The 26534-nt window shown below is 40.2% G+C and overlaps 2 protein-coding genes across 3 annotated transcripts in view; both read left to right on the forward strand.

Moving 5' to 3' along the window:
* The window catches only part of Trs20 (TRAPP subunit 20), an 82936-nt gene that overhangs the window by 180 nt on the left and 56222 nt on the right, over window positions 1–26534 (forward strand). Inside the window, exons 1-2 of one of the 2 annotated variants that reach the window (XM_053787790.2) lie at window positions 23–220; window positions 26379–26534. The exons of the other annotated variant lie outside the window; for it this stretch is intronic. The gene's annotated coding sequence lies outside the window, so the exon portion shown is untranslated. Of the gene's footprint in view, window positions 1–22; window positions 221–26378 lie in introns of those variants that run through there. 2 annotated transcript variants of the gene reach the window in all.
* Window positions 216–26457, forward strand: LOC128696509 (uncharacterized). The gene is made up of 2 exons (XM_053787788.2): window positions 216–1393; window positions 25222–26457. Exons 1-2 carry the CDS (start codon window positions 619–621, stop codon window positions 26124–26126), a joined length of 1680 nt encoding a protein of 559 aa, XP_053643763.1. The 5' UTR covers window positions 216–618; the 3' UTR covers window positions 26127–26457.

Below are 26534 nucleotides of genomic sequence, written 5' to 3' on the forward strand. Positions count from 1 at the left end.
AAATGAAGCGGTAGAGGCTAAGTGTTAGTGGTGGCGGGTGGTGTGAGCTGGGTGGTGATGTATTAATGTTGGAAAGTTTGAGGTTGGAGTGGGAGGTCCTTGGCGCTGATTGGCTGGCGGCTGCCTCGAGCTGCTCCTCGACCAATGAGGACGAGGCAGCTCCAAGTCCCTTTCACCCAGCGCCATATTAAGTGACACCTGCAGCCTCCCTTCATCTCTAGTCACTCTCACACGTCTTTCTAGATTAAAAACGCTCGTTTGTAGCGGGTAGTTTCTGCCTGGTAGCTCCGCCATAGCTGGACGACTTTTAAACTTCAAGGAAGTTTTTTTTTTTAAACGTGAAAGAGTCAAGGACGAGGCAGTTCAAGGACGAGGTTGGTCAAGGACGAGGCTGCTAAAGGACGAGAAAAATTGGCACATAATGAAGCAAAACTGGGTAGACGCCCCTCAAATTGGCATAGTTGTGGAAGTGTTGTGTAGCTCTGCCAGAGTGTTAATACTGGCCCCTAAGCATTTGTGTTGTGATTACTAGTATGAGGTTATGACCCTAGGAGTTACTACTGTGGCTTCTGGGCTGTGTGAGGCTGAGGCTGTGTGAGACCGGGACTGTGTGCGACAATGGAAGCACAGGGAGGGAAGCAGTCGTCTTCGCCGTCGGGCAGCGAGGAGCTAGAGAGCGATGCGGATAGCAAACACGAAGATCAGGCGGATGATACAAAGGACTCTGAGGAAGAAAATGAAGAGAACGATAAAGAAGACGTGGACGATTCTGACTCCGATGACAGCGAACCAACTGAAGAGGAGGGCTCGGAGAATTCAATAAAATTTAGCGTTAACTGCAAGTCAGAATTTGATAAAGTTGAGAACTCTGAAGACAGGAAAAAATTTAAGGATTCTGAAGGCTCTATGCATGAATCTGAGGGATATGGAATGGACGCAGAATGTTATCCAATGGCTGACCTGCCGCTTGAGGTGATCACCACAGTGGAACCAACGAACTATTCTTACCCAGTCTTGAAGAATATGTCAAATGGAGTCTTGACACACAGAAACATATTCACAGAGCATGAACGCTCTGTCCTCGTCAATATTATTAACAAGTATCGAAACATAGTCGACACTAGAAGTCGTACTCGGGAAATATATCTAGAGAAACAGAGTGTGTGGCAACAAATTGTGGAAGAATACAATAGTACAGAGAACATAATGGTACGCACAGAGAAGGAACTGCGTAAGTGTTGGGATAACATGAAGTACCGTGCCAAGCAAGCAGAAAAGGAAATGTTTAAGGTACTCGACCAAGCCTTTGATGGAGTTCAAGTGAAGAATGAGGCATCGGAGTTTGAGGTTAAGATGGAGCCGCCAGACTTTGATGACCGACATTCTCACACAGGTTAGTCTTCAGTCATGTTTACTATAATTCTTTACCACCTTTTTCCTACAAAAAAAGTGATTCCATTTTGTCTTCCCTTTTATACAGTAAGTTTATTTAGGCACAGGTACACACAAGTACAGTTAGCATACATAGTGTAAATTAATTAGGATAACCCATAAAAGTACTATACAAATGTATTTATATATTATTTGACCTTGTTAATGATGGCCCTAAATCTATTTGTACTGTATCTAATGTAACAATTTCACTGTTGTGCATAGCCTAGTTTCCAACAAGTGTCATTTCTCTACAAAAAAAATTAAAGTGCTCAGAGTGCTATTTTTTAATTTGGAAAAGGCCATATTTCCACATCTAGCACTTATATTCCTTAAAAACTGAATATCTATACAGTGGAACCTCGAATTTTGGCCGTAATCCATTCCAGAAGCTCGGCTGAAACTCGGATTGTTTGAAAGTCAAAGCAATATTTCCCATAAGAAATGTAAATCCATTTAATCCGTTCCAGACACCCAAAAATATTAAAAAAAAAATACGTTTTTCAAAGATTAACTATAGTTTTACAAACACAGAACAATTATAAATATATATAGTACGTACTTAAATGACTAATGAACTAGATAAATAAACATTTAAAATCACATTTACACACCTTTATTGACGACACATGTTGGCATATGGAAGACAGGGAGGAGAAAGGGAGGAATTGTTATTGTTTGGAAAGGAATCCCCTTCCATAAAGACTTTAGGTACCAAGTCATTCGGGGTTACTTCCCTTTGTTTTTTAATGGCGCTAGGACCAGCTTGAGTCACTGGACCCCTGTCACACAAAAAAAAAAAAACTGTCTGGAGAGGTCTGTTTCTGGCGTCTCTTTAGCATTTGTCCAAAATGGGACATGGTTTTGTCACTGAACATGTTGCAGAGATGGCTTGTTTCAGCTTGCTCAGTTAGCCTATCCATAGGCTTGTGTCCTGGCAGTGCCTTTTCCTCCTGCGTGATGTAGGTCCTCTTTGGCATTTTCTTGCATAAGAGGCCTGTTTCGTCACAATTGAACACTGTTGGGGGACGAATCCTTCAGCCTCTACATAGTCCTTGAATTCATGCACAAATTTTTCATCTGCACGTTTGTCTGAACTTGCATCCTTGCCATGCCTTACAACACTGTGCATGCCATTATGCTTCTTGAAGTTGTTGAACCAGCCTCTGCTGGCCTTAAATTCACTAACATCAGCACTTGTTCCAGGCATTTTCTTTACGAGATCCGTGTGCAACTGCCTCGCCTTTTCACAAATGGTCGTCTCTGAAACACCATCTCCCGCTAATTGTTTATCATTGATCTACACCAACAACAACTCTACATTTTTTATTGTTTGTGATCCATTTTTCGGTAGCATTTCTACCCCTTTCGCATCATCAGCTTCCTTGATTTCTTTTTTCTTCGCCAGGATGGAACTGATGGTTGATTTGTTTTTGCTATACATCCTGGCAAGTTCGAGCACACGCACACCACTTTCGTATTTATCGACAATTTTCTTCTTCAATTCTATTTTGTTTCTCACTTTCTTTACCAAAGGGCTGGTACTAGGAAGTTCTTTTGGGCCCATGGTTAATTATGTAGCAGTCGCTCTCAATCAACAAGCACAAAAAGCAATGGATTATTGTGAAATGTTTGGATGAACGTGCAGGGTAATGTTCACTTGAGGAGAAACAAAGCCAGACTGACTCTCAACACATGCGTGGGATGCTTTGTGTGGGCGCAGACAGGTCTGGTACAGCGGCCGAAACTCTAAGGTACTGTTCACAACTCAAGACAAAATTTAGGCGAAAAAGTGACTGAAACTCAAAACAGCCAAAACTGGGGTGGCCAAAACTCGAGGTTCCACTGTATTACTAAAAGCATTTACTTTTTTTTTATAATCATATAATAGTTTATGCATCAGAAATACACTGGTACCTTGACTTATGAGTTTAATTCGTTCAGTGACCGAGCTCATGACTCAATATGCTCGTATATCAAATCAATTTTCCTCATTGAAATTAATTGAAATGCCATTAATCCGTTCCAGCCCCGAAAAAACAATCCCAGGGACAGGAGAAAATACTTCAGTATAACGCTAATATTAATTCTATGGCTTATTTATCCATCAGAATTGATCTAATAGGACACAATAAACACTATAAACAACATAGAAACATGATATATACTCTACAATGAATAAAATAGGTCATAATATGGCGAGTGTCCAGGACCAGTCCGAGCATATAAAATCATTACTGCTCCTTCATATAACATGTTCTTTGGTCCTGGGTAAGAGAAAACAAAGTTTCTGAGAGGCTAACTGCACTAGATCACTAGTGCAGTGATATACGAATATCTCGGAAGTAAGTTAATGACTTATTTCATGGAGCCCACATTTATTATTTAAGTAAGAGCCAGTTGTGAGTGTGGGGGAAGTTCGTGAGGCAGTAGGTAAAATGAAAGGGGGTAAGGCAGCCGGGATTGATGGGATAAAGATAGAAATGTTAAAAGCAGGTGGGGATATAGTTTTGGAGTGGTTGGTGCAATTATTTAATAAATGTATGGAAGAGGGTAAGGTACCTAGGGATTGGCAGAGAGCATGCATAGTTCCTTTGTATAAAGGCAAAGGGGATAAAAGAGAGTGCAAAAATTATAGGGGGATAAGTCTGTTGAGTGTACCTGGTAAAGTGTATGGTAGAGTTATAATTGAAAGAATTAAGAGTAAGACGGAGAATAGGATAGCAGATGAACAAGGAGGCTTTAGGAAAGGTAGGGGGTGTGTGGACCAGGTGTTTACAGTGAAACATATAAGTGAACAGTATTTAGATAAGGCTAAAGAGGTCTTTGTGGCATTTATGGATTTGGAAAAGGCGTATGACAGGGTGGATAGGGGGGCAATGTGGCAGATGTTGCAAGTGTATGGTGTAGGAGGTAGGTTACTGAAAGCAGTGAAGAGTTTTTACGAGGATAGTGAGGCTCAAGTTAGAGTATGTAGGAAAGAGGGAAAATTTTTCCCAGTAAAAGTAGGCCTTAGACAAGGATGTGTGATGTCACCGTGGTTGTTTAATATATTTATAGATGGGGTTGTAAGAGAAGTAAATGCGAGGGTCTTGGCAAGAGGCGTGGAGTTAAAAGATAAAGAATCACACACAAAGTGGGAGTTGTCACAGCTGCTCTTTGCTGATGACACTGTGCTCTTGGGAGATTCTGAAGAGAAGTTGCAGAGATTGGTGGATGAATTTGGTAGGGTGTGCAAAAGAAGAAAATTAAAGGTGAATACAGGAAAGAGTAAGGTTATGAGGATAACAAAAAGATTAGGTGATGAAAGATTGAATATCAGATTGGAGGGAGAGAGTATGGAGGAGGTGAACGTATTCAGATATTTGGGAGTGGACGTGTCAGCGGATGGGTCTATGAAGGATGAGGTGAATCATAGAATTGATGAGGGAAAAAGAGTGAGTGGTGCACTTAGGAGTCTGTGGAGACAAAGAACTTTGTCCTTGGAGGCAAAGAGGGGAATGTATGAGAGTATAGTTTTACCAACGCTCTTATATGGGTGTGAAGCGTGGGTGATGAATGTTGCAGCGAGGAGAAGGCTGGAGGCAGTGGAGATGTCATGTCTGAGGGCAATGTGTGGTGTGAATATAATGCAGAGAATTCGTAGTTTGGAAGTTAGGAGGAGGTGCGGGATTACCAAAACTGTTGTCCAGAGGGCTGAGGAAGGGTTGTTGAGGTGGTTCGGACATGTAGAGAGAATGGAGCGAAACAGAATGACTTCAAGAGTGTATCAGTCTGTAGTGGAAGGAAGGCGGGGTAGGGGTCGGCCAAGGAAGGGTTGGAGGGAGGGGGTAAAGGAGGTTTTGTGTGCGAGGGGCTTGGACTTCCAGCAGGCATGCGTGAGCGTGTTTGATAGGAGTGAATGGAGACAAATGGTTTTTAATACTTGACGTGCTGTTGGAGTGTGAGCAAAGTAACATTTATGAAGGGATTCAGGGAAACCGGCAGGCCGGACTTGAGTCCTGGAGATGGGAAGTACAGTGCCTGCACTCTGAAGGAGGGGTGTTAATGTTGCAGTTTAAAAACTGTAGTGTAAAGCACCCTTCTGGCAAGACAGTGATGGAGTGAATGATGGTGAAAGTTTTTCTTTTTCGGGCCACCCTGCCTTGGTGGGAATCGGCCGGTGTGATAAAAAAAAAAAAAAAAATAAATGCAATAATATTCAAGTTTATTCTCTATAAAGATTATAGTGCAGGATTTACATATTATAAAATATTGGTTACAATGTGTTGTTTACATATTATAACATACTAATTGCAAAGAGGGCCACTATCGTGCCTAGCATGACTAGGTATTTCGGGCAGACTAAGAATAATTCAAATTACATATATTGATACAGGTTATGGAGCATATTGATATTAAAGCTTGGTAACTGCATTACAGTTTGTAATTTTACCAATGAGAATGGCAGTGAGAATGACAGGAATCATAAAAAATGATTGTTTTACAGTTGGCTTGTGAAATATTGGAAATATTACAAATATTTTGCAGTTTTTGTGGGAGTAAAGGGCAAGATGTTTTGCAAATGTCAAAAACTTAGCAACTTTATTTTTTTGTAGAATAACTAAAGATAATTACACAATTACCTCCAGTGAGAACATCGCACTAGCATTGTTTTATAAGTATCAAGTCCCAAAGCCACCTTTCATTGTGCCATTTAGGCTGGGGTTCTTGCCAGATGTCATTTTCAGTAAATATTTTTTTTTTTTTTGCTCGTAACTTGGATTTTGGCTCACAACTCAAAGCAAAAAATCGACCTAGTGACGGCTCGTAACTCAGAAAACTCGTAAGTTGGGGCACTCGTAAGTCAAGGTACTACTGTATGACTAAATGTATTCCTAGCATTAGCTAGTTCAGGAAGAGAAATAAAAGTTTCCTTATGAGTGAAGCTACAGAGAGGGAGGAGTGTGATTTCCTGTATAGTTAACATTTGTGCCCGAAATGCCTCGGCATAATAGTGGCTTTCTTTGCTCCAATCATATTATGATATGTAAACACACATTGTAACCTAAGCAAAGAAATAAATTTTTTATATTATTATTATCACACTGGCCGATTCCCACCAAGGCAGGGTGGCCCGAAGAAGAAAAACTTTCACCATCATTCACTCCATCACTGTCTTGCCAGAAGGGTGCTTTACACTACAGTTTTTAAACTGCAACATTAACACCCCTCCTTCAGAGTGCAGGCACTGTACTTCCCATCTCCAGGACTCAAGTCCGGCCTGCCGGTTTCCCTGAATCCCTTCATAAATGTTACTTTGCTCACACTCCAACAGCACGTCAAGTATTAAAAACCATTTGTCTCCATTCACTCCTATCAAACACGCTCACGCATGCCTGCTGGAAGTCCAAGCCCCTCGCACACAAAACCTCCTTTACCCCCTCCCTCCAACCTTTCCTAGGCCGACCCCTACCCTGCCTTCCTTCCACTACAGACTGATACACTCTTGAAGTCATTCTGTTTCGCTCCATTCTCTCTACATGTCCGAACCACCTCAACAACCCTTCCTCAGCCCTCTGGACAACAGTTTTGGTAATCCCGCACCTCCTCCTAACTTCCAAACTACGAATTCTCTGCATTATATTCACACCACACATTGCCCTCAGACATGACATCTCCACTGCCTCCAGCCTTCTCCTCGCTGCAACATTCATCACCCACGCTTCACACCCATATAAGAGCGTTGGTAAAACTATACTCTCATACATTCCCCTCTTTTCCTCCAAGGACAAAGTTCTTTGTCTCCACAGACTCCTAAGTGCACCACTCACTCTTTTTCCCTCATCAATTCTATGATTCACCTCATCTTTCATAGACCCATCCGCTGACGCGTTCACTCCCAAATATCTGAATACGTTCACCTCCTCCATACTCTCTCCCTCCAATCTGATATCCAATCTTTCATCACCTAATCTTTTTGTTATCCTCATAACCTTACTCTTTCCTGTATTCACCTTTAATTTTCTTCTTTTGCACACCCTAAAAAGAAATAAATATTTTATTTTATTTTTTTATTTATTAATACTGTTGTAAATAACTTGGTTCATTTATTGTTGTCGTACCTCTTTTTACTGTAATGATTTTCATGCAGTTGAGTAACTTCACTGTTTTAATGTTTTAGGTTATAGTCATGATTTATTTCTGCTGTAACTTACAGCTAAGCATTAAATAATAATATATTACAAGGACCCCAATGGCAGTAAGTCACTTTGCCTTTTTGTTTGGTTATCCTAGGTAATTTACACATGCTAGTATGATAATTGTGATTCCTGAATTTGGATAACTGTACTTATGTATACCTTTAACTAAATAAACTTAATTACTTCTTGATAGTATTCTTTAACCCTTTCACTGTTGAAGCCCCTGATCACAAACATGCTCTGTGTCGTAAAATATTCGAGAAAATAAAAAATTTCTTACCAAATCTTAAGAATATTTTTTTAATTGTTTTAAAAGAAATTTTTTTTTGCGATGAGCACTTACTGAGCCAACTCTGTTGAGGGGGAGGGGGGGGAGTCAGGCTCTGACTGTAACCGAGTAGCAGCCTCTCTCCAGAATGCTACTGACCATGTTTCCCACTGGGCCACTACTCATAGGTTTAAATTTTCTCTTACTAAAACATGTGAGATTGCTTTCAGAAGACGCTCTGTTGTCCCTAATACCGCATTGTACCTGTATGGTTCCTGCATCCCAGAATGAGATAGTCAAATTTCTCAGCCTTTTGTTTGGTCTCAGGATGTCCTGGAAACCACATAACCTCCTTGAAAGCTACTTGCCATAGCTGCCTGTGTCTCCTTAACCAAATCTTAAGAATATTTTTTTAATTGTTTTAAAAGAAAATTTTTTTTGCAATGAGCACTTACTGAGCCAACTCTGTTGAGGGGGGGGGGAGGCAGGCTCTGACTGTAACCGAGTAGCAGCCTCTCTCCAGAATGCTACTGACCATGTTTCCCACTGGGCCACTACTCAAAGGTTTAAATTTTCTCTTACTAAAACATGTGAGATTGCTTTCAGAAGACGCTCTGTTGTCCCTAATACCGCATTGTACCTGTATGGTTCCTGCATCCCAGAATGAGATAGTCAAATTTCTCAGCCTTTTGTTTGGTCTCAGGATGTCCTGGAAACCACATAACCTCCTTGAAAGCTACTTGCCATAGCTGCCTGTGTCTCCTTAAAGCTATTGCCTATCTTTCTGAGTTGTATGTAATTCTCATGGCTGTTAACACACATTGCATACCTTAAATGAAAATAAAAATGTTTATTTCTTTGCAAAGCTTACAATGTGTGGTTTACATATTGTAAAATATTAATTACAAAGAAGGCCACTAGCATGCCTAGGCATTTCGGGCAGACTAATCCTAATTCTTTCTCTATATTGACACAGGTTATGGAGCAGTACATTTTAATTCACATTATTGCATTCTGGTATAAAAGTTAGTTAAATGAAGTGATTAACATTAATTAGATTGATAATAGTGAAGTAGTACAAAACATGTACAGGTCTCCCTCAACATTCGTGAGGGTTAGGGGATCAAGAACCTCGCGAATGTTGAAAAATCATGAATGTTTGGTGCCCCAATATATTGTAGGGAAATATAATACAATACTGCTTCCTTAACCTATTGAACCATGAACAATCATAAAACACATGAAAACATCGTAAAATATTGTACTAGTGCCAGCCCTTTGGTAAAGGAGGTGAGAAAAACTATAGTGATTCAGTGATTCTATGATATGTACGACACTAAAGCAGCACAAGTCGATAAAGGCTATAGCACCAGCCAGCAATAAAGTGTAGCATTAACAATGTAGCAAGTAAGTTAAGCGATTAATCGATAGAAAAAGAACAGTACGAACCTAATTACTCCAGTGTTGTTGGAGTTATATAGGGCGACTGACAACACCACTGTCTCTAGTCTCTACCGCCTCTGATGCCGCCTCCACCACCATGTAAGGCTTATGCTCTCAATGGCCCTTATGCACCCAACAACAACAACTCAGCAACACTCGTCACATACTACTAATGACGTATTTTATTCATTCTAGAGTATATGTCATGCTTCTTTGTTATTAATATTGTTCATTATGTCATATTAGATGAATTGTGATAGATAAATAAGCCGTAGAGTTGATATTAGTGTCATATTGAAGGATTGTCTTGTCCTATCTCCAAACAAACTCTTCCACTGCCACAATTCCTAACATACTTAATGACATATTTTATTTATTCTAGGTGTATATGTCATGTTTCTGTGTTATTAATATTGTTTATTATGTCATATTAATTGATTTGTGATAGATAAATAAGCCGTACAGTTGATATTAGTGTCATATTCTCCAACAATAAACTCACCTTCCCACCCTCTGCCCTGTCTGCCATACACCAACATGAGTCTTCAGTAAATGTAAGTGTGATGTTAAATGTTCATTTATATATTTTATTAGTGCTTTATATTTATTTGGCATTCTTCTCTACATGTAAATCTATATTTAAGCTAGGGAAGTGACCCCTGAAGTGACCTAGAGTCCTCATAGAAACATGGAATATACTCTAGAATGAATAAAATAAGTCATGCTTGTAACGACAAGTGTTGTGTTGTTGTTGGGTGTACAAGGGCCACTGAGAGAATAAGCCATACATAATGTTGGTGAAGCTGCAGCTGAGGCGCCGGTGTTTTCTGTAGCCCTATATAACTCCAACAATATTGGAGGAGTTAGTAGAATCGCTGAATCAGTGAAGAAGGCACCCTCTACCACCACCACCACAACTACCACCACCCTCTACCACCATCACTACCACCCTCTACCACCATCACTACCACCCTCTACCACCATCACTACCACCCTCTACCACCATCACTACCACCCTCTACCACCATCACAACTGCTACCACTTTACTACCCTCTACCACCACCACTTTCGTATTTTTCTACAAACTTTTTCTTAAATTATGTGTTTCTCACATTCTTTACCAAAGGGCTGGCACCAGAAGCTTTCTTTGGAGTCATGGTGGCTTATTTAGCAATTGCAAACACTAAAACGAATGAAATATTATGAAATGTATCATATGAGCTCGTGGGATCATCCTCACTCACTGATAAACAGTGGCACACTGGCTGGGAATGGAGTGTGATGCGGCTCGGAGCCGTGCATATGCGTCCGAGATGAACGACTATTTACGAGTCAAATGACTGTTTGCGAGTCGATGTTTTGACGAAAAAATATTATGATTTTCAAAAATTACGAGTTTCGAGCCTTAGGAAAAATGAGGGACCACTGTATATATCTACTCGTTGTATGCAACACAGTAACTGCACAAACATCATCATTATATTGTTTACAAAACAGGTTTACACAAACCCACGCTGCCTTCCCCACACCCACACTGTCTCCACCACCACCCATGCTTGACTTTTTTTTGGGTTATCCTAGGTTCTCTACATATGCTGCTATGTGTGATAATCTATGTAACTGTATTTTTGTATACCTGAATAAGCTCACTTACATGCTGTCTTCCCAACCACCCATGCTGTCTTCCCCACCCACACCATCATCCCTACCATCCATGCTTCCTTCCCCACCCACCCACCCACCATCAAGCTGCCATCCCTTTTCACTATTTATATCTGGTATCCTGGGCATTGCTTTCGGTCACAAACTCCTCAAAACAACGAAATTCATCTTCACTGACACTTACATCTGTGTTAGAACAATCACTTGGAAAGAGAAGAGTCCCAAATTTGCTGGGGAGTCAGATATTTCTTACCGCTAGGCATACTGAACAAGGACTACTGAAATGGTGTTCCCACGATGCACCACTGGCTCCCCGACTTTTTTTTTATGCGCACACTGACCATGCAGACCCACTCTCACACATGTAGGCCACCAGCTTTCTCCCACTAGATCTGAAGCCACTAGAATTTTGGCGTAGTACTACGGCACCAACACTGGCTTGTAAGCCGTAGTACTGCTGCACCAACAGTGGAAAGGTTAATGCAGACTCCCTCTTTAACTTTGTCAGCAACTGCCTTATTACACCAACTTTGATTATATTTTCCCTTTAGTGCCTCCCATTACCCTTGCTAACTCTGCCTCTTGCATACTCCTAACTGTAACTGATCTCTGGTCTTCGTATATTTCATCTTTGGCACATCCCACTAGCAGTGCTGTATGACTTGTAGGTTTAGCACTTAGTTTTGACTGTAATATTAATAATAACATGTATTACTACAGTTTGTAAGACAATTGTAATAACTCAGAACTTGTATTATTGTACCCATGTGCAATTATACTTCAATAAACTTAATGTTGAGAGTTTTAGGTTCCTGGGAAGGAGTGGTAAGGTTACCTGCATGCTGCAGTGTGTTAAGGAGGGCGTGGTGTCAGCAGAGTTGCTGCATGTTGACTACTAACATGCATTGAATACAACTGAGGAACTGCCCAAGGGACCAACAGAATGATTAAATCTACAATTGCTGACCAGTCTCTACTAAATGAGTGTGAACCCCATTGCACTTTTATTTTTGTAAGATCTGTTGGTCTAAAAAGTTTTGGCTTTTTGGGGGGGGGGCTCTCAGGAACGTAACCCTATTTTTCCCATAAGTTCTTCAGTTCACCTAGAACGGTTTTTTACCTAACACTGCGTTTTCAGGAACGTAACTACTGTGTTCAATGACGGTCTACTGTACCTCAAAAATGTCACATCCCGAAATTAAAACATTCAGTTTTACGTGTGCTGTGAAAATCCTTTCAATCTGTTCATTATTAACGGCAATATGAAATAGGTCAGTAACCTCCTAGATATTCTAGGAAACGTGCGCATAGCTGATTACTTTTTTTTTTCTTTCTTTTTTTTTTTCACAGGATAAGTGATCTTCTATAGTTACCCTTCAGGTGCATAGTGTATAACGTTTTCTGTAATGGTTGCAGTCACTTTTTTTATCCCTCCCCACTGCCCACCCTTCAATACCTCTCCATAGTAAGTAAGTTTATTCAGGTGTACACAAATACAGTTACATAATTATCATACATAGTAGCATATGTGTAGAGAACCTAGGATAACCCAAAAAAGTCAGTGACATTTCCATGTATTTTTATTTATTTGGGCATCTTTATCATGCTTCTGTGTTATTTGTCATACCTAATATTATTCTGGAATAAATATGATAGGTAGATAACCTTAATTGATAGTAATAGTATAATTATACAGTATTTTATAGCACTGAGAGGCATACCCCCTCCACTCATCATGGGCAATCATGAGTTACTGAGACACTGCTCACTTCTCTCTGCTTTAGCTAGCTCAGCCCACTTTGTAACGATGCCAATCAGTGAATTAAATACAGTGGACCCCCGCATAACGATATTAATCCATTCATGAGAGCTCATTGTTATGCGAAATTATCGTTATGCGAATGAATTTTCCCCATAAGAAATAATGGAAATCAAATTAATCCGTGCAAGACACCCAAAAGTATGAAAAAAAAAATTTTACCACATGAAATATACATTTTCCTACACACAAAGAGAAGGATACATGCACAATAGTAGAGTAGTACATGCACAGTATATATTGTGCATGTACTACTCTACTAAATGAAGAATAAATGACACTTACCTTTATTGAAGATGCAGCAATGACTGATGAGACACTGTGTCCTGGGAGTGCCTTTTCCTCCTGAGTACTGTAGGTCCTGTTTGGCATTTTCTTCCAGAACAGGCCTTATCACACTGTATGCCACTACGATTCTTAAATCTCTCAAACCAACCTTTGCTGGCTTTAAATTCACCAATATGAGTACTAGTCCCAGGCGTTTTTCCCTGTTCACCTGGGTGTTAGTCGACTGGTGTGGGTTGCATCCTGGGAGACAAGATTAAGGACCCCAATGGCAATAAGTTAGACAGTCTTTGATGACACTGACTTTTTTGGGTTATCCTGGGTGGCTAACCCTCTGGGGTTAATTGTTTCTTGGTATTCTCAATAAGCCACACCAACAACAGTGATACAGCAGCAACAGCAGCAGCTGACAGTGCTACAGCAGCAGCAGACAATGCTACAGCAGCAGCAGACGGTACTACAACAACAGAAGCAGCAGCAGCAGCAGCAGCAGCAGCTGACGGTGGTACAGCAGCAGCAGCAGCTGACGGTGCTACAGCAGCAGCAGCAGCTGACAGTGCAGCAGCAGGTGACAGTGCAGCAGCAGCAGCAGCAGCAGCAGCAGCAGCAGACGATGCTACAGCAGCAGCAGACAATGCTACAGCAACAGCAGACGGTACTACAACAGCAGCAGCAGCAGCAGCTGACGGTGGTACAGCAGCAGCAGCAGCTGATGGTGCTACAGCAGCAGCAGCTGACAGTGGTGCAGCAGCAGCAGCAGCAGCAGCAGCAGCAGCTGACGGTACAGTAGCAGCAGCAGCAGCTGATGGTGCTACAGCAGCAGCAGTAGCTGACAGTGCTACAGCAGCAGCAGCATCAGCAGTTGACCATGGTACCACAGTATTTCGATAATATTTCTCACCCTTTTTACCACAGGGTTGGCACTAGAAGCTTTCTTGGGGCCCATGGTCACTTATTTTGCAGATAAAATCACCAAAAACACTGTAATAATACGAAATGTTACGATTGTATGCTTGGATGTTACCGCAGAGGCTGGCTTGTAAACAATGCCACCGGCGGAACATGTGAGGCTGGCTCAGGCCGCACATTAGACGCGTCTCGGACGAATAGTGTTGAGCGGGTTTTTTAGCGGTATGCGAGGCAAAATCTTACCGATAAAATGTATCGATATGCGGATTTAACGTTAAGTGATGCCAACGGTATGCGGGGGTCCACTGTACAGTGGAACCTCGGTATACTATCAGCTCCCTACTCAAACAAAGCTCAGCACTTGACCAAACAAATACAACCTGCCAGAACTTCGCTGTAAACTATTTCGTGTTTCTTTGCATTTTTTTTTTGTTTGTACTTGTATAAATAAGTCACCATGGGGCCTACGACGATTAGTAATAATAGCCAACCAAACAGAAAATGGTCGGGAAGAACTTGTTCGATACTCAAACGGAGCGGCACTTGAACAGCCTTCTGGAATGAATTAAGGTCGCATACTGAGGTTCCACTGTACGTATATTAGAAAGAAAAAAAATAAAAAAACTCCAACTTGTTAACTTTGTTTTAATTTGCATAACTCTTATATATTACAGAAAACATTAGAAAAGTAAAATACACATATGAGTTAAGCTTACAGAAATAAGTCACTTTGACTTTTTTTGGGTTATCCTAGGTTCTCTACACATACACTGCTATATATGATAATCTCTGTAACTGTATTTGTGTATTCCTGAGTGAACTTGCTAGCCTAAGAATCCGGCAACATTTTGGTATAAGTATCATCTTTGTACCTTGTTTCTTCAAAGAATTACAGTGGAACCCCAAGTATCGGCTGCTGCATTATTGGCCAATTCGTATTTAGGCTGGTTTTTGGGCAGAAATTTTGCTCTGTATTTTGGCTGTTGCCTTGTAAATTGTCCATATTATACGCGTCAACCCGTCTCCCGCCGGGACGCCGCAAGTAGATGAGTCAGTCTCCCTGTGTCTCTTGGTGAATGAGCATATATGTACTCCGCACATTCATCTAACCATTTTCGTAAAATCCATTGGTTTTTGTGCTTGTTTATTAAATGCAATTGTGAAATAAGCTACCATGGGCCCAAAGAAAGTTCAGAGTGCCAGCCCTTTGGTAAAGAAAGTGAGAAACATGATGAAATTTAACCCCTTGAGGGTCCGTGCCGTAGATCTACGCCATGAGCTCATCTCACTCTGATAAGCTGTGAGCGGTAAATTTTGGCCTTGATATGAGGGAATACATCTATGTGGTATGTGTGCACCACATAAAACAAATCCTGCAGCACATAATGCATAACGAGAGAAAAAAATTGAGACCATAATTTTCGATTAAAATAGCGAATTTGCAGTGGTTTTTTGTATGTTTTTTATAGTTATATTTGCGATTTCTTGGTCTCATTTGATAGAATGGAAGACATATTACAGAAATAGAGATGATTTTGATTGGTTTTAGTACTGGAAATGGCTTGAAACTGAGCTCAAATTAGCGGAAATGTTAAATTTTTGCCGATGTTCAAGAGTAAACAAGTGACCTCACACATCTAATACACGCCTGCTTGTGGGTCTAATATACGTTCACAAACATGCTGATATTATTTATACAATTATTACAATATTGCATAACAGTAAATCTTCTATTTTTTGGTTTGAATAAAAATTCATTATGTGAATAAAAAATCAAAATGGAATTCATTAGTAAAGCCTGAAAATGTAACTAATGAACAGAGGAAATGTTAGTTTAGTACCAGGAATGCCTGCATTGTTTATTCTGGACTCTGTTTTGAAATTGGAGTATTTTGAACTTTGCATTAAATTGGGCAAATTACCAATTTCTGATCGCTTTTTGTAGTTGAAACAGATGCCTTGGCGAATTCTTGTGCTCAATCGATAGAATAGAAGTAATGCTAGTGAAATAGCTAAGAATTTTGTTGACTGTATAATGTAATTGGCCTAAAATGTGAGTTAAAGTCCGCAAAATTGCCGATGCATAAATATCGCTGACACATCAAAATTCGCAAGAGCATAATTTCGTCAATTTTCCATCAAATTTCGTACTTTTTGTTTTATTGCCTTCAGAAAAAGATTCTCTACCATTTCATAAGAAAAAATAACAAAATTTTAGAAAATTTTTGGACACTGGTGCACCCTTTGAAATTTGGCCTCTGGACCCTGAAAGGGTTAAGAAGTTAATGAAAAATACAAGAGTGGTGTGCGGGTGCCAGAATTTGCCAAGATGTATGAGAATTCCAAATCAGTCACTTCCATCCTGGCAAAGAAAGATGAAATCAAAGAAGCTGATGTGGCGAAAGGGGTAAACAAGTTAACGAAAAAGAGATCACAAACAATGGAAGATGTGGAGAAGTTGTTGTTGTGGATCAGCAAGAAGCAGTTACTGAGAGATAGTGTTTAAGAGACGATCATTTGTGAAAAGGCAAGGCAGTTGCATGAGGATCTCGTAAAGAAAGTGCCTGGAACTAGTGCTAATGTTAGTGAATTTAAGGCCAGCAGAGGCTGGTTTGACAGATTTAAGAAGTGTAGTGGCATACACAGTGTTGTAAGGCATGGTGAGGCTACAAGTTCAGACAAACATGTGGCTTAAAAATTTGTGCAGAAATTCAGGGGGTAAGTAGAGAGTGAAGAATTCCAACCCCAACATGTGCTCAGTTATGACGAAATGGGCCTCTTTTTTAAAAAAATGCCAGAGGACCTACATCATGCACAAGGAAAAGGCGCTGCCAGGTTGTAAGCCTTTGAAGGATAGGCTAACTCTTTTGTTTTGTGCAAATGCTAGTGGGGATTTCTAAGTGAAGCCTTTACTGGTGTATCACTCTGAAAATCCCAGAGTGTTCAAGAAAAACAATGTAGTCAAGAGTAGATTGTGTGTGATGTGGAGGGCTAACAATAAGGCATGGGTCACAAGGCAAATTTTCATTGATTGGGTCCATGAAGTGTTTGGCCCGAGTATGAAAAAATACCTCCAGGAAAATAAATTGCCACTCAAGTGTCTCCTGGTAATGGACAGTGCTCCTGCTCAGCCTCCAAACTTGGTAGACCAATTGTCTAGGGATTTCAGTTGTATAACAGAGAAGTTCTTGCCTCCTAACACCACTCCTCTCATCCAGCCCATGGACCAGCAAGTCATTTCTAACTTCAAAAAACTTTACACAAAAGCAGTGTTTCAAAGGTGCTTTGAAGTGACCTTGGACACTGAATTGACCCTAAGAGAGTTCTGGAGGACCATTCGACTTATGACCGTGTTTTCTTTGCCAAATTTCTGGGAAATAAACAACTGATTGTGTTGTACACAGTGTTTATCCTAAACCTTACAGTACAGTATAAAATACAGTACTAACAGCATAAAAAGTAAAGTAATAAATTAAATACCAGAATAAAACAATAAAATAAAGCCATTACAAAAACATGATGTTGATATTCAGTAGTAAGGTTCAACTTGCATCCATTTTGACTTATGACCTGTTTGTCGGAATCAAACTCGGTCGTAAGTTGGATGGTACCTGTATTAGTAATAAAGATTATCTATCACATTTATTCCACATTGATATCAGAAACATGATAAATGCCCTAGAACTATAATAAAGATGCCAAAATGAATAACATATGCCATATTATGTGAATGGGGTAGGTGGTGGAGGCTGCTGCTCCAGGATAAGATCATAAGTTAGATACATTCTATTGTGTATACCTCTCGTCTGTAATGAAAGAAAACAGTGTTTACATCAGGGCAAACATTCCTAAATCACTCTTATCACAAGAAAAAAGATGCAAAAATAGTGAGATTTTTTCCTGTCCCCCCCCCCCCCCCCAGTCATATGCTATGTGCACTATTACCTCGGTTATCTTGGAAGATATTGACCTATTTCGTGTATGTTCACCATTAATAATGGAAGGATTGAAATGATTTTCACAACGAACATAAAACAATGGGTGCATTCTCTCTGTCTCTCATGGCATCTTAACCCCTTCAGGGTCCAAGGCCAAAATCTGAAGTGGTGCTCCAGTGTCCAAGAAATTTTGAAAAAAAAAAAAAAAAATTATTTTTTCTTACAGAATTAAAGAGCATATTTTTGTGAAGGTAATAAGACAAAAAAAAATTTTCTGATCAGTACTTACCGAGATACAGTGCCAAGAAGTTTGTCCAAAATGATGTGGTGGCGGCAACATCGACGAATTCCACATATGCGCATTACTTTATTTAGCGGTTTTTATAGTTTTTTCTTTTCTATTCCAATTTTTTTCTTTTCCTACTAACATTTGGGGTCTGAGAGACCAATACTGTATATAATGTATATATATAAACTCACTGTATTGAACACAATAACTGCACTAAAGTTATTATCATATTATTGTTTACCACTGTTGTTTATTACAATAAACATGCACAAATCTTGTATAATACTAATGTTCTATCATATATTTACATATTTACAATCACTGGACATGGTTTTAGAACTGCTGGAGCTTGTGGAACTCCTTGAAACAAGGCACCATGCACAGAGGCACCTTACATTCCTCACACATAAACCGAGTGTCTTTGCGTCTTTGTTGCCGTCGTTTTGTTTGTGCACAGACGATGCATCTCTTCTGAGCAAATTTCTTCTGAGTTGAAGGAAGCTGTATTATGAAATGATCACCTTCCCTCCTCAAACGCTTGGGTATATCCTGAGTAATTCGAGGACCTTGTTGTATAGCAGGTGTTCTTACCTGGTACTTCATTATGAGTTGCCTGACAACAGACAAACAAAATTCACCATACGGTGGTCTGTTGCCAGTCTTTATTTGGTACATATTATATGCATTGAGCATTGAAATGTCCATGAGATGGAAGAAAAGTTTCATGTACCACTAGTAACTCTTAAGAACACAATCTGCATGTTACATTTGTCAACCAAGCACATGTTTTGTGTATAATCAATCACTGTCACTGGTTTTTGAATACGTTCATTAGTCACTCGATCAACTTTGCCACTGTCTTGCATTTCATTACGGTGAATGGTTGTCAACAATGTGACATCTCGTTTGTCATGCCACCGTAATGCCATGATGTCATTGGCAGTAAACACCTGCACGTCATCACCACGAGCACCTGCGTTGAGCCTGGGCATATGTTTCCGATTAGAACGCACTGTGCCACACACATCTGTCTTGTTCACTCGCATGAAATCACTGAGTAATGGGCTTGTGTACCAGTTATCAGTATATAATGTATGCCCCTTACCAAGATAAGGTGCCATCATGTTTCTCACTACGTCACCTGAGATACCCAATAACATCTTGGTATCTTTCAATGTTTTACTTCTCGTGTATACAACAATATCCAACACCAGGCCACTGTCACAGTCACAGAGTACAAACAGTTGTATAACAAAGCGTTTCCTCTTGCTCGGTATATACTGCTTGAATGACAGTCTACCTTTGAACAAAATCAAAGACTCGTCAATTACAAGATTCTTGAATGGATAAAAGTATATGCTGAACTTTTGTTTGAGATACATGAAAACATTTCTAATCTTGTATAACCTGTCACTTCTGTCAGGCCTGGTTTTGTCAGGGAAGTGCAACATACATAACAGTAAGATAAACCTGTTCACTGGGATGATTTCACTGAAGACCGGGGTAGAAATTAGCCGATCTGTGGACCAGTATGCTTTTATATTATGCTTATAGACATGAGGCATAAGCATTATTGTTGCAAAAAGCAAATACATTTCTGCAACAGTCGTCTCTTTCCACCTGTGTAGTCTTGACTGTGGTGATATTTGCCATGGTGTACTCAAAATACTTACTACTTTCCCTGACAATAGTTTCCATCAATGGCTGGTCAAAGAATAATTCAAAGAATTCCAGTTCATTGGCCATGGTTCCAAGGGGACAAGTAGGTAGAATTCCACTTTGAGAGTCATCAAAGTGGTGGGGCTTGGGAACAAAATTGGGATTTTGCTGCCAATCCCAGATACGGTTTGCTGGTGGATACTGGACATCATAGGCTGGTTGTGCGGGTGGTTGTGGTTATGGTGGGCTGGTGGCTGATGCTCCGCTTTGTCCTTGAACTGACGAGTCAGCAGCGTGGGTCCCAGCCTGGGCTGGTGAGTCACGCATGGCGGTGCCACTACCATCACCACTACCACCATCTACTGATGCCTGTGGTCTATCCATGCCAAGTGTAGCCACATCATCCTCACTATCACTATCTAAACCTGGTGTAGGGCCACGGGATGTACTCCGGGATGTACTCCGTCCCCCGAGCGCATGCAGTGGCGAACATACCGATGCTTCACTGGTGAATATGATTCCTCACTATCACTACTCGAATGATCGTCAAGCGCAATAAAATCACAATCCACGTCACTATCATCATCATTACTGAAGTCAGAGGCCTGGCCACGCGAAAATATTAGTTTTCTCTTGCGTTGAGGCACAACCGACCATGAGTCACGAGTGCCCACACCAGAGGTAGAAAGTTGAGGATTGTCAGGGTTTTCTGCACTATTATCGATATCCTGGTCATTCCTTTCGGTCACTAACTGATCAAAGCCATAGAATTCGTCTTCATTTCCACTTCCATCAGTGTCAGAACTATCAGATAGGAAGAGGAGAGTCCCAATTTTCCGGGGAGTGAGAGCTGACTTGCGACGAGGCATGGTGAACAAGGGTAACTGAGCCGGCGTTCCCACAATGCTATGCGGGCGCCTAGATTTTTTGTATGGCGCACACCCACCATGCAGACCCGTTCTCACATGTAGGCCTCTGAGCGCTTTCGTGCTAAATTTGACAGCGCTAGAATTTTGGCATAGATCTACGGTTTGGACACTCAACGTGAAGCCGTAGATCTACGGGACGGACCCTGAAAGGGTTAAGAAACGATTAAACTCAGTGAAAGGTGTATGTCGATGGTAATAATAATAAATAATAATAATCACTCTGGAGTGCTGTAAATGTCATATGTATTTTGTATAGGTTTGATAGCTGACATATAAAGCATTCCAGAGCAATTATTATTAATTATTACTATTGACATACCTTGTTCACTGAGTTTAATCATATAAGCTCCCATGAAACACAGAGAATGTAAACACACAAACGGACACACCAGCTAACCCCCTTTACTGTGAACTTCTTTTGTACTTCTCTCATTTTCCTCTTGTTTTTCCTCTTCCAAGTGCTGCTGCACTTCTATCTTGTACTCTGGGATGCACAGTAAAGTACAAATTTGTACAAATGTGTAATCAGGGAGACTGTGAAAGCTAGTGTACTGAGTGGGTGTAGGAAGGAGATTGAGATGATGCTGAGATGCTGTGCTGCCCGTTCATGACCCAAGTTCTCGTATAGCATACAATACATCTCGTCGGAGAGCCCATCGTAACTCTGAGTTGTTGGTAAACGAGTATGTTGGTAAGTGAGGAGAGGATGTATTGTGATTTTAAAAAATTAAAAAAAAGAAGAGCATATTTTTGTAGTTGTAATGAAGCAGAAAACATTTTTCCTGCAAGATATGAAGGCTTGAATTTGAAGGTTGATAGCAGGATTGCTGCACACATTGTATTAATTTACTTGTATTTACACTTTTTTTTTTTTCTAGTAACTGTTGTGGCCCATGATACCTCGATTATGCATAGTGCATGTATGTCTAGCCATTGTATGCAACACACTTTATCTCACTTTTTTGGGTTATCCTAGGTAATTTACACACATGTAACTATGTATGATATTTGTGTAATGGTATTTGTGTGTACTTGTACCTAAATAAACTTACAATAATGGTGTCATTATTACATTCTTTACAAAATGTTTATATACCACAACGTAGGCACACACATCTAATTGCTTCACACTACTACTGTTATAAGAGATGTAGCATATATACTGGCACAGGTCATATTCCAAGAACTGCTGCAGTGTTCCTCCTTTCTTATGTTCTTATGTTCTTAACTGTTGATCTGTGCAAGTCCCTGAAACAGCTCCATACACAGTGGTGTTTGACGGCACGTGGCCCTGTACTTTGCTGGGCACTTTGTGTGTGGGTGTGTACACACACTTCTTCTCAGCTCATTTCGTCTTGTCTGTAGCAGGAAGTGTAGCTAGGAAGCAATTACCATACTTCAATTGAGAGGTTATTTGGTAATCAGTCCTGTGGTGCATATATTGTGAAGGTATGTCTGTATTTGTCTATTAACAGACAAGCGGTAGTGGGCACATGGCGGTCTGTTGTTGATCTTGATCTGGTACATATTGTATGCTTTCAGCATTACAGTATCCACATGAAAGAAAAGTTGTGTGTACCACTTGTAATTCTTATGTACACAAACAACAAATCCAATCTGCATGTCACATTTATCCACCAGATGCCTATTGGTGGTGTAATCCATGACAGCAGCTGGTCCCACGATGGGTTTATTGGCGTGTCTTTCATTTTGTGTTGGTGGCTGATGTCAACAATGCTTGTCATGCCATCTAAATGTCATGTTATCATTGGCATGAAACACCCACACCTCACTTTACCCATGCTTGCGTTGAACCTGGGCATTTATTTATATGTTCCTCACACACTGCACCACATATGTCTATCATAAACCATACCACGGGCGGGATTTGAACCTGCGGCCAGAGAGTCTCAAAACTCATGTTGATGGCTTTGAGGGGACTTGAGCTAGAGTTCGTCACGGCCATGCTAGCGGGAGATTCGTCTGTAAAAACTTGCATTTGTGGGCACAGTGGTGCCTATGCTAACCTTCCTATGGTGTAGAAATGCACCTAGTTGGACGAATCTTATTGAAGCTAGCTGGCGCAGTGGCTAACGCGACGGTTTGGAGTTTTGAGACTATGACCACAGGTTCAAATCCCTCCCGTGGTATGGTTTGTTTGCAATTGTGTCATTACGATTTCATGAGTTGTGTCTATCATGTTCACCCACAGGAAATTGATGAGTAAGGGGCATGTGTACCAGTTACCTGTGTATAATATATGGCACTTAACAAGATATAGTTCCATCATTTTTCTCACACATCACCTGAAATTTCTGGTAACTTCCTGGTATCCTACAGTGTTTTGCTTCCTTTGTATTCAATGAGATCTAATACCAAGTCACTTTCATAATTATACAACATGAACAGTTTGATGCCAAAGCATTTCTTCTTGATATATACTGTTTTGACAACAATCTACCTTTCAATGGGATAACAGACTTGTTGGTGACAAGGCTCTTGGAGGGATAAAACTCCTCACTGAACCTCTTGTTTGAGATGCATGAAAGCATTCCTAATCATGTATAATATGTCACTTCTGTCAAGCCTCATCATGTCTGAGAAATGTATCATATGTAGCAGCAGGATTAATATGTTGGTGGGGCTGAGATCTCTGAATGCCGGGGTACATGTGTATAAGGTGGTTGGTCTACCTGTATGATGCAATATTGTTCTTATAAATGTGTGGCTTAACCATAATTGTGGCAAAGAAGAGATGCAGCTTAGCCATAGTTGTCTTTTCACTTGTGCAGCCATGATCATAGTGAAATCAAAGTGTTTGCTATTGAATACTCAAGTATCTTTTAGTTTAAAGAATTAAGTTCCTGAGGCTTCAGTTGAAAGCTGGATTTCACTGTCATCAAATTGGTGGGAATTTGGCACAAAGTGTGCATTCTCCTGCCAATCCCTGATGCGGTCTTGTGATGGTTGCTGGATATTTTTGGCTGTTTGTGTTAATAGTTGTGTGGGGGTGGTGGATGCAACCTGGGGTTGGGTGTATGGGGTATTGTTCCTAGCTGGCTTTGAGGCAAGTGCTACCCACCTCCCTATCCTACCAGCTGCTGCTGCATCTGGTGCTGGCATTTCCCACAGCCCACTACCCATGTCAGTGGAAAGCACCATCATTCTCACTTTCACTGTCTGTGGTAAGGGCCCCTTGCCTTGGCAGTGGGTCCTGTGATGTACTACATACCCTGGGGATAGCACTGTGGATGCTACAAGATCATGTGCATTGCTGTATAAATTGACACTTGATAAACAAATATTTATAATCATTATCACTAGACTGGTCATCAGTTGCTAGGAAATCAAAGTTCTCATTGCTGTCATTACTATTTGCATCATCTGTGCCCAAACCATTGGAGAATATGAACTTAAGCTTATGGCGTGGACATTTTCTAGACGAATTTACCCTAGATGTGGCTTGGACAAGTTCTAGACGAATTTACCCTAGATGTGGATGTCTGTGGGTCATTGGAGTTTTCAGTACTATTTCTGGCATCTCTAGCATCTCTCAGTTGCTAAGCACTTGACCCATAGAATGCCACTTCAGCTCTGTAATCCTCAGTGTTGGAGCTGTCACTGGGGAAAAATACTACATGTTGAGTTTGCCTGGGAGTGAGACCTTTGCATCTGTGCAACTTGGTGAACATTGGTACTAACATGGCATTCCCACAATGCACTGCAGCAACCCCGTTTTTTTGTTTTGGGTGCTAAATTTGTGTAGATCTACGTAAACGATGCTTGCATCAGTAGCGTAGATTTATGCGAGAGATTTTGAAAGTGTTAAATGGTGGGTTGTATGCATTTTGTTTTGCTGTTAAAATTTCATCATTTTGTATTTTGGATTTGAATCTTGATAGCCTGTGTGCGTCTTTTACTGGTGTTACCATTTCTCCTTTGTTTTTTTTTACTGTTCCTTTTTCACAATGAGTAGTTGTCTGAATGCTACCTCATTTAGATTCCTTCTAATTCATGATGTCTATTAGCACTAGTTATCTTGAAATTCTTCGATCTCTGTGTATTTGCATATAAATTTTCTCCTTTCTAATTTCCTGTTATTTTCATATGGTTTGGTCATTTCGTTTATTATATGGATCTTACTGCCAAGTGCCTGCTCAACCAGGCTGTGATAATTGTGTGGGCAAGTGGGCTGCTAACACCACTACTTCAATTGAACATGTAATTGACTAGGTAGACAACCCTTTGAAAGAGAAAATTTACTGTATTTTCTTTTAACCCCCTGGAATAGATTTAACTTTCTCTGGCAGTTTTTATATACTGTATTTGTTTTTACTTCCAAGCTTGACATTTAATCTTGTGTGTACTGTACTGTGTACTTCTACAAATTTTATTTTTCTTAACAGATGAAGATAGCAATGAGCCATCTGGTGGTGGTGTGGGTGATGATGATAGGGAGCCTGCACTCAAGAGAGCTCGTCAGGAATCACCTAAGCTTTCGAGTCTCCTGTTAGCAGCTGCAAACAAGCGCTCTCCATCCAGGAAGGTCAATGGAAACAAAAATGGTGCAGTAAACAAGAATAGCAGTAGTAGCTTCCCATACAATATACCTACTTGCACAAAGGTTTTCAATGTAAAAAAGAAAAATCATCCCTTCACCTCCACTTCATCAATGAATGCTGCCTCTGCATCAGAAATTCCTATATTACCAAAGGGTTTGGCATCTTGTCTGTCTATAACCAACATCCCAAACCCAATCAGTGCCACTAATCATATAGGAGGGAATTTTGGATCTCATACTAGAGATTCTGCATCTCCAAGCAGTTCTCCAATTCAAGCTTCAATTAAACCAATGCCCAGTTTAAAGAAAATGGTACCTAATAAACTTCAGTCATCAAGCATCAACAAAAGCTCTAATATGCGTGGATCCAGAAAAGTCAGTGCTCTTTCTTCAAAACCTCGGAGTCACAATTCTGTCTCGTCACATAACTGTGTAAATTCAGGCCATAATACAAACTTTGTAAATAGTTCAGATGCTGTCCATTGTATTGACAACATAGCATCATCATTTACTGATAATAACAGTGACAGAAATGAAATTGCTGAAAGATTGCTCAATACAAAGCTGGCAAATCAGCGTTTAGAATTAGAGCGCCGTGAGCATGAAGTGAGAATGAAGCTCCTTGAGAAAGAGCTTCAGGCTCAGACTTACCAGTCTCAGTATTGGTACCTAAAATTAAAACTACTATGTAGTGGACGGGAAAATGCTACTCTTAACTTGGGTGGTGCTACTAATGGTGATACTGATTAACTTTTTTTTTTTTATTAGGTCAGGTTTAACTGTAGGTTGTGAGTTTGTGATGTTTTCTCTTAGTGACTTGATTATGTTAATATCAAAATTGTATTTAATGGGTAGTCTGAAACCTTTCCAGGTTTAACACTTAGTCTGACTATATTATTATTTTTATGGGTGGTCTTATACTTATAATGGTTGTTTATTTATTGTGGTTGTTGGCTTCAAGATATTGTAATTTTGACTTACTGATGGTTGTGTTTATTTCAGGTATGTTTTATTTAATTATTTAATTTTGATTACTATGCAAAGTGAATACAATAATGAAAATTCTAAGTTGTGTAACAAATGCTTATCTATGTGACCTTGAACTGTAGAGTATGTGCAACATGCATACTGTACTTGGAGGCTCTTTTACTAATTTAG

This window comes from Cherax quadricarinatus, chromosome 47 (assembly GCF_038502225.1).
Source record: "Cherax quadricarinatus isolate ZL_2023a chromosome 47, ASM3850222v1, whole genome shotgun sequence".
In the NCBI taxonomy this organism is placed as follows: Eukaryota; Metazoa; Arthropoda; class Malacostraca; order Decapoda; family Parastacidae; genus Cherax; species Cherax quadricarinatus.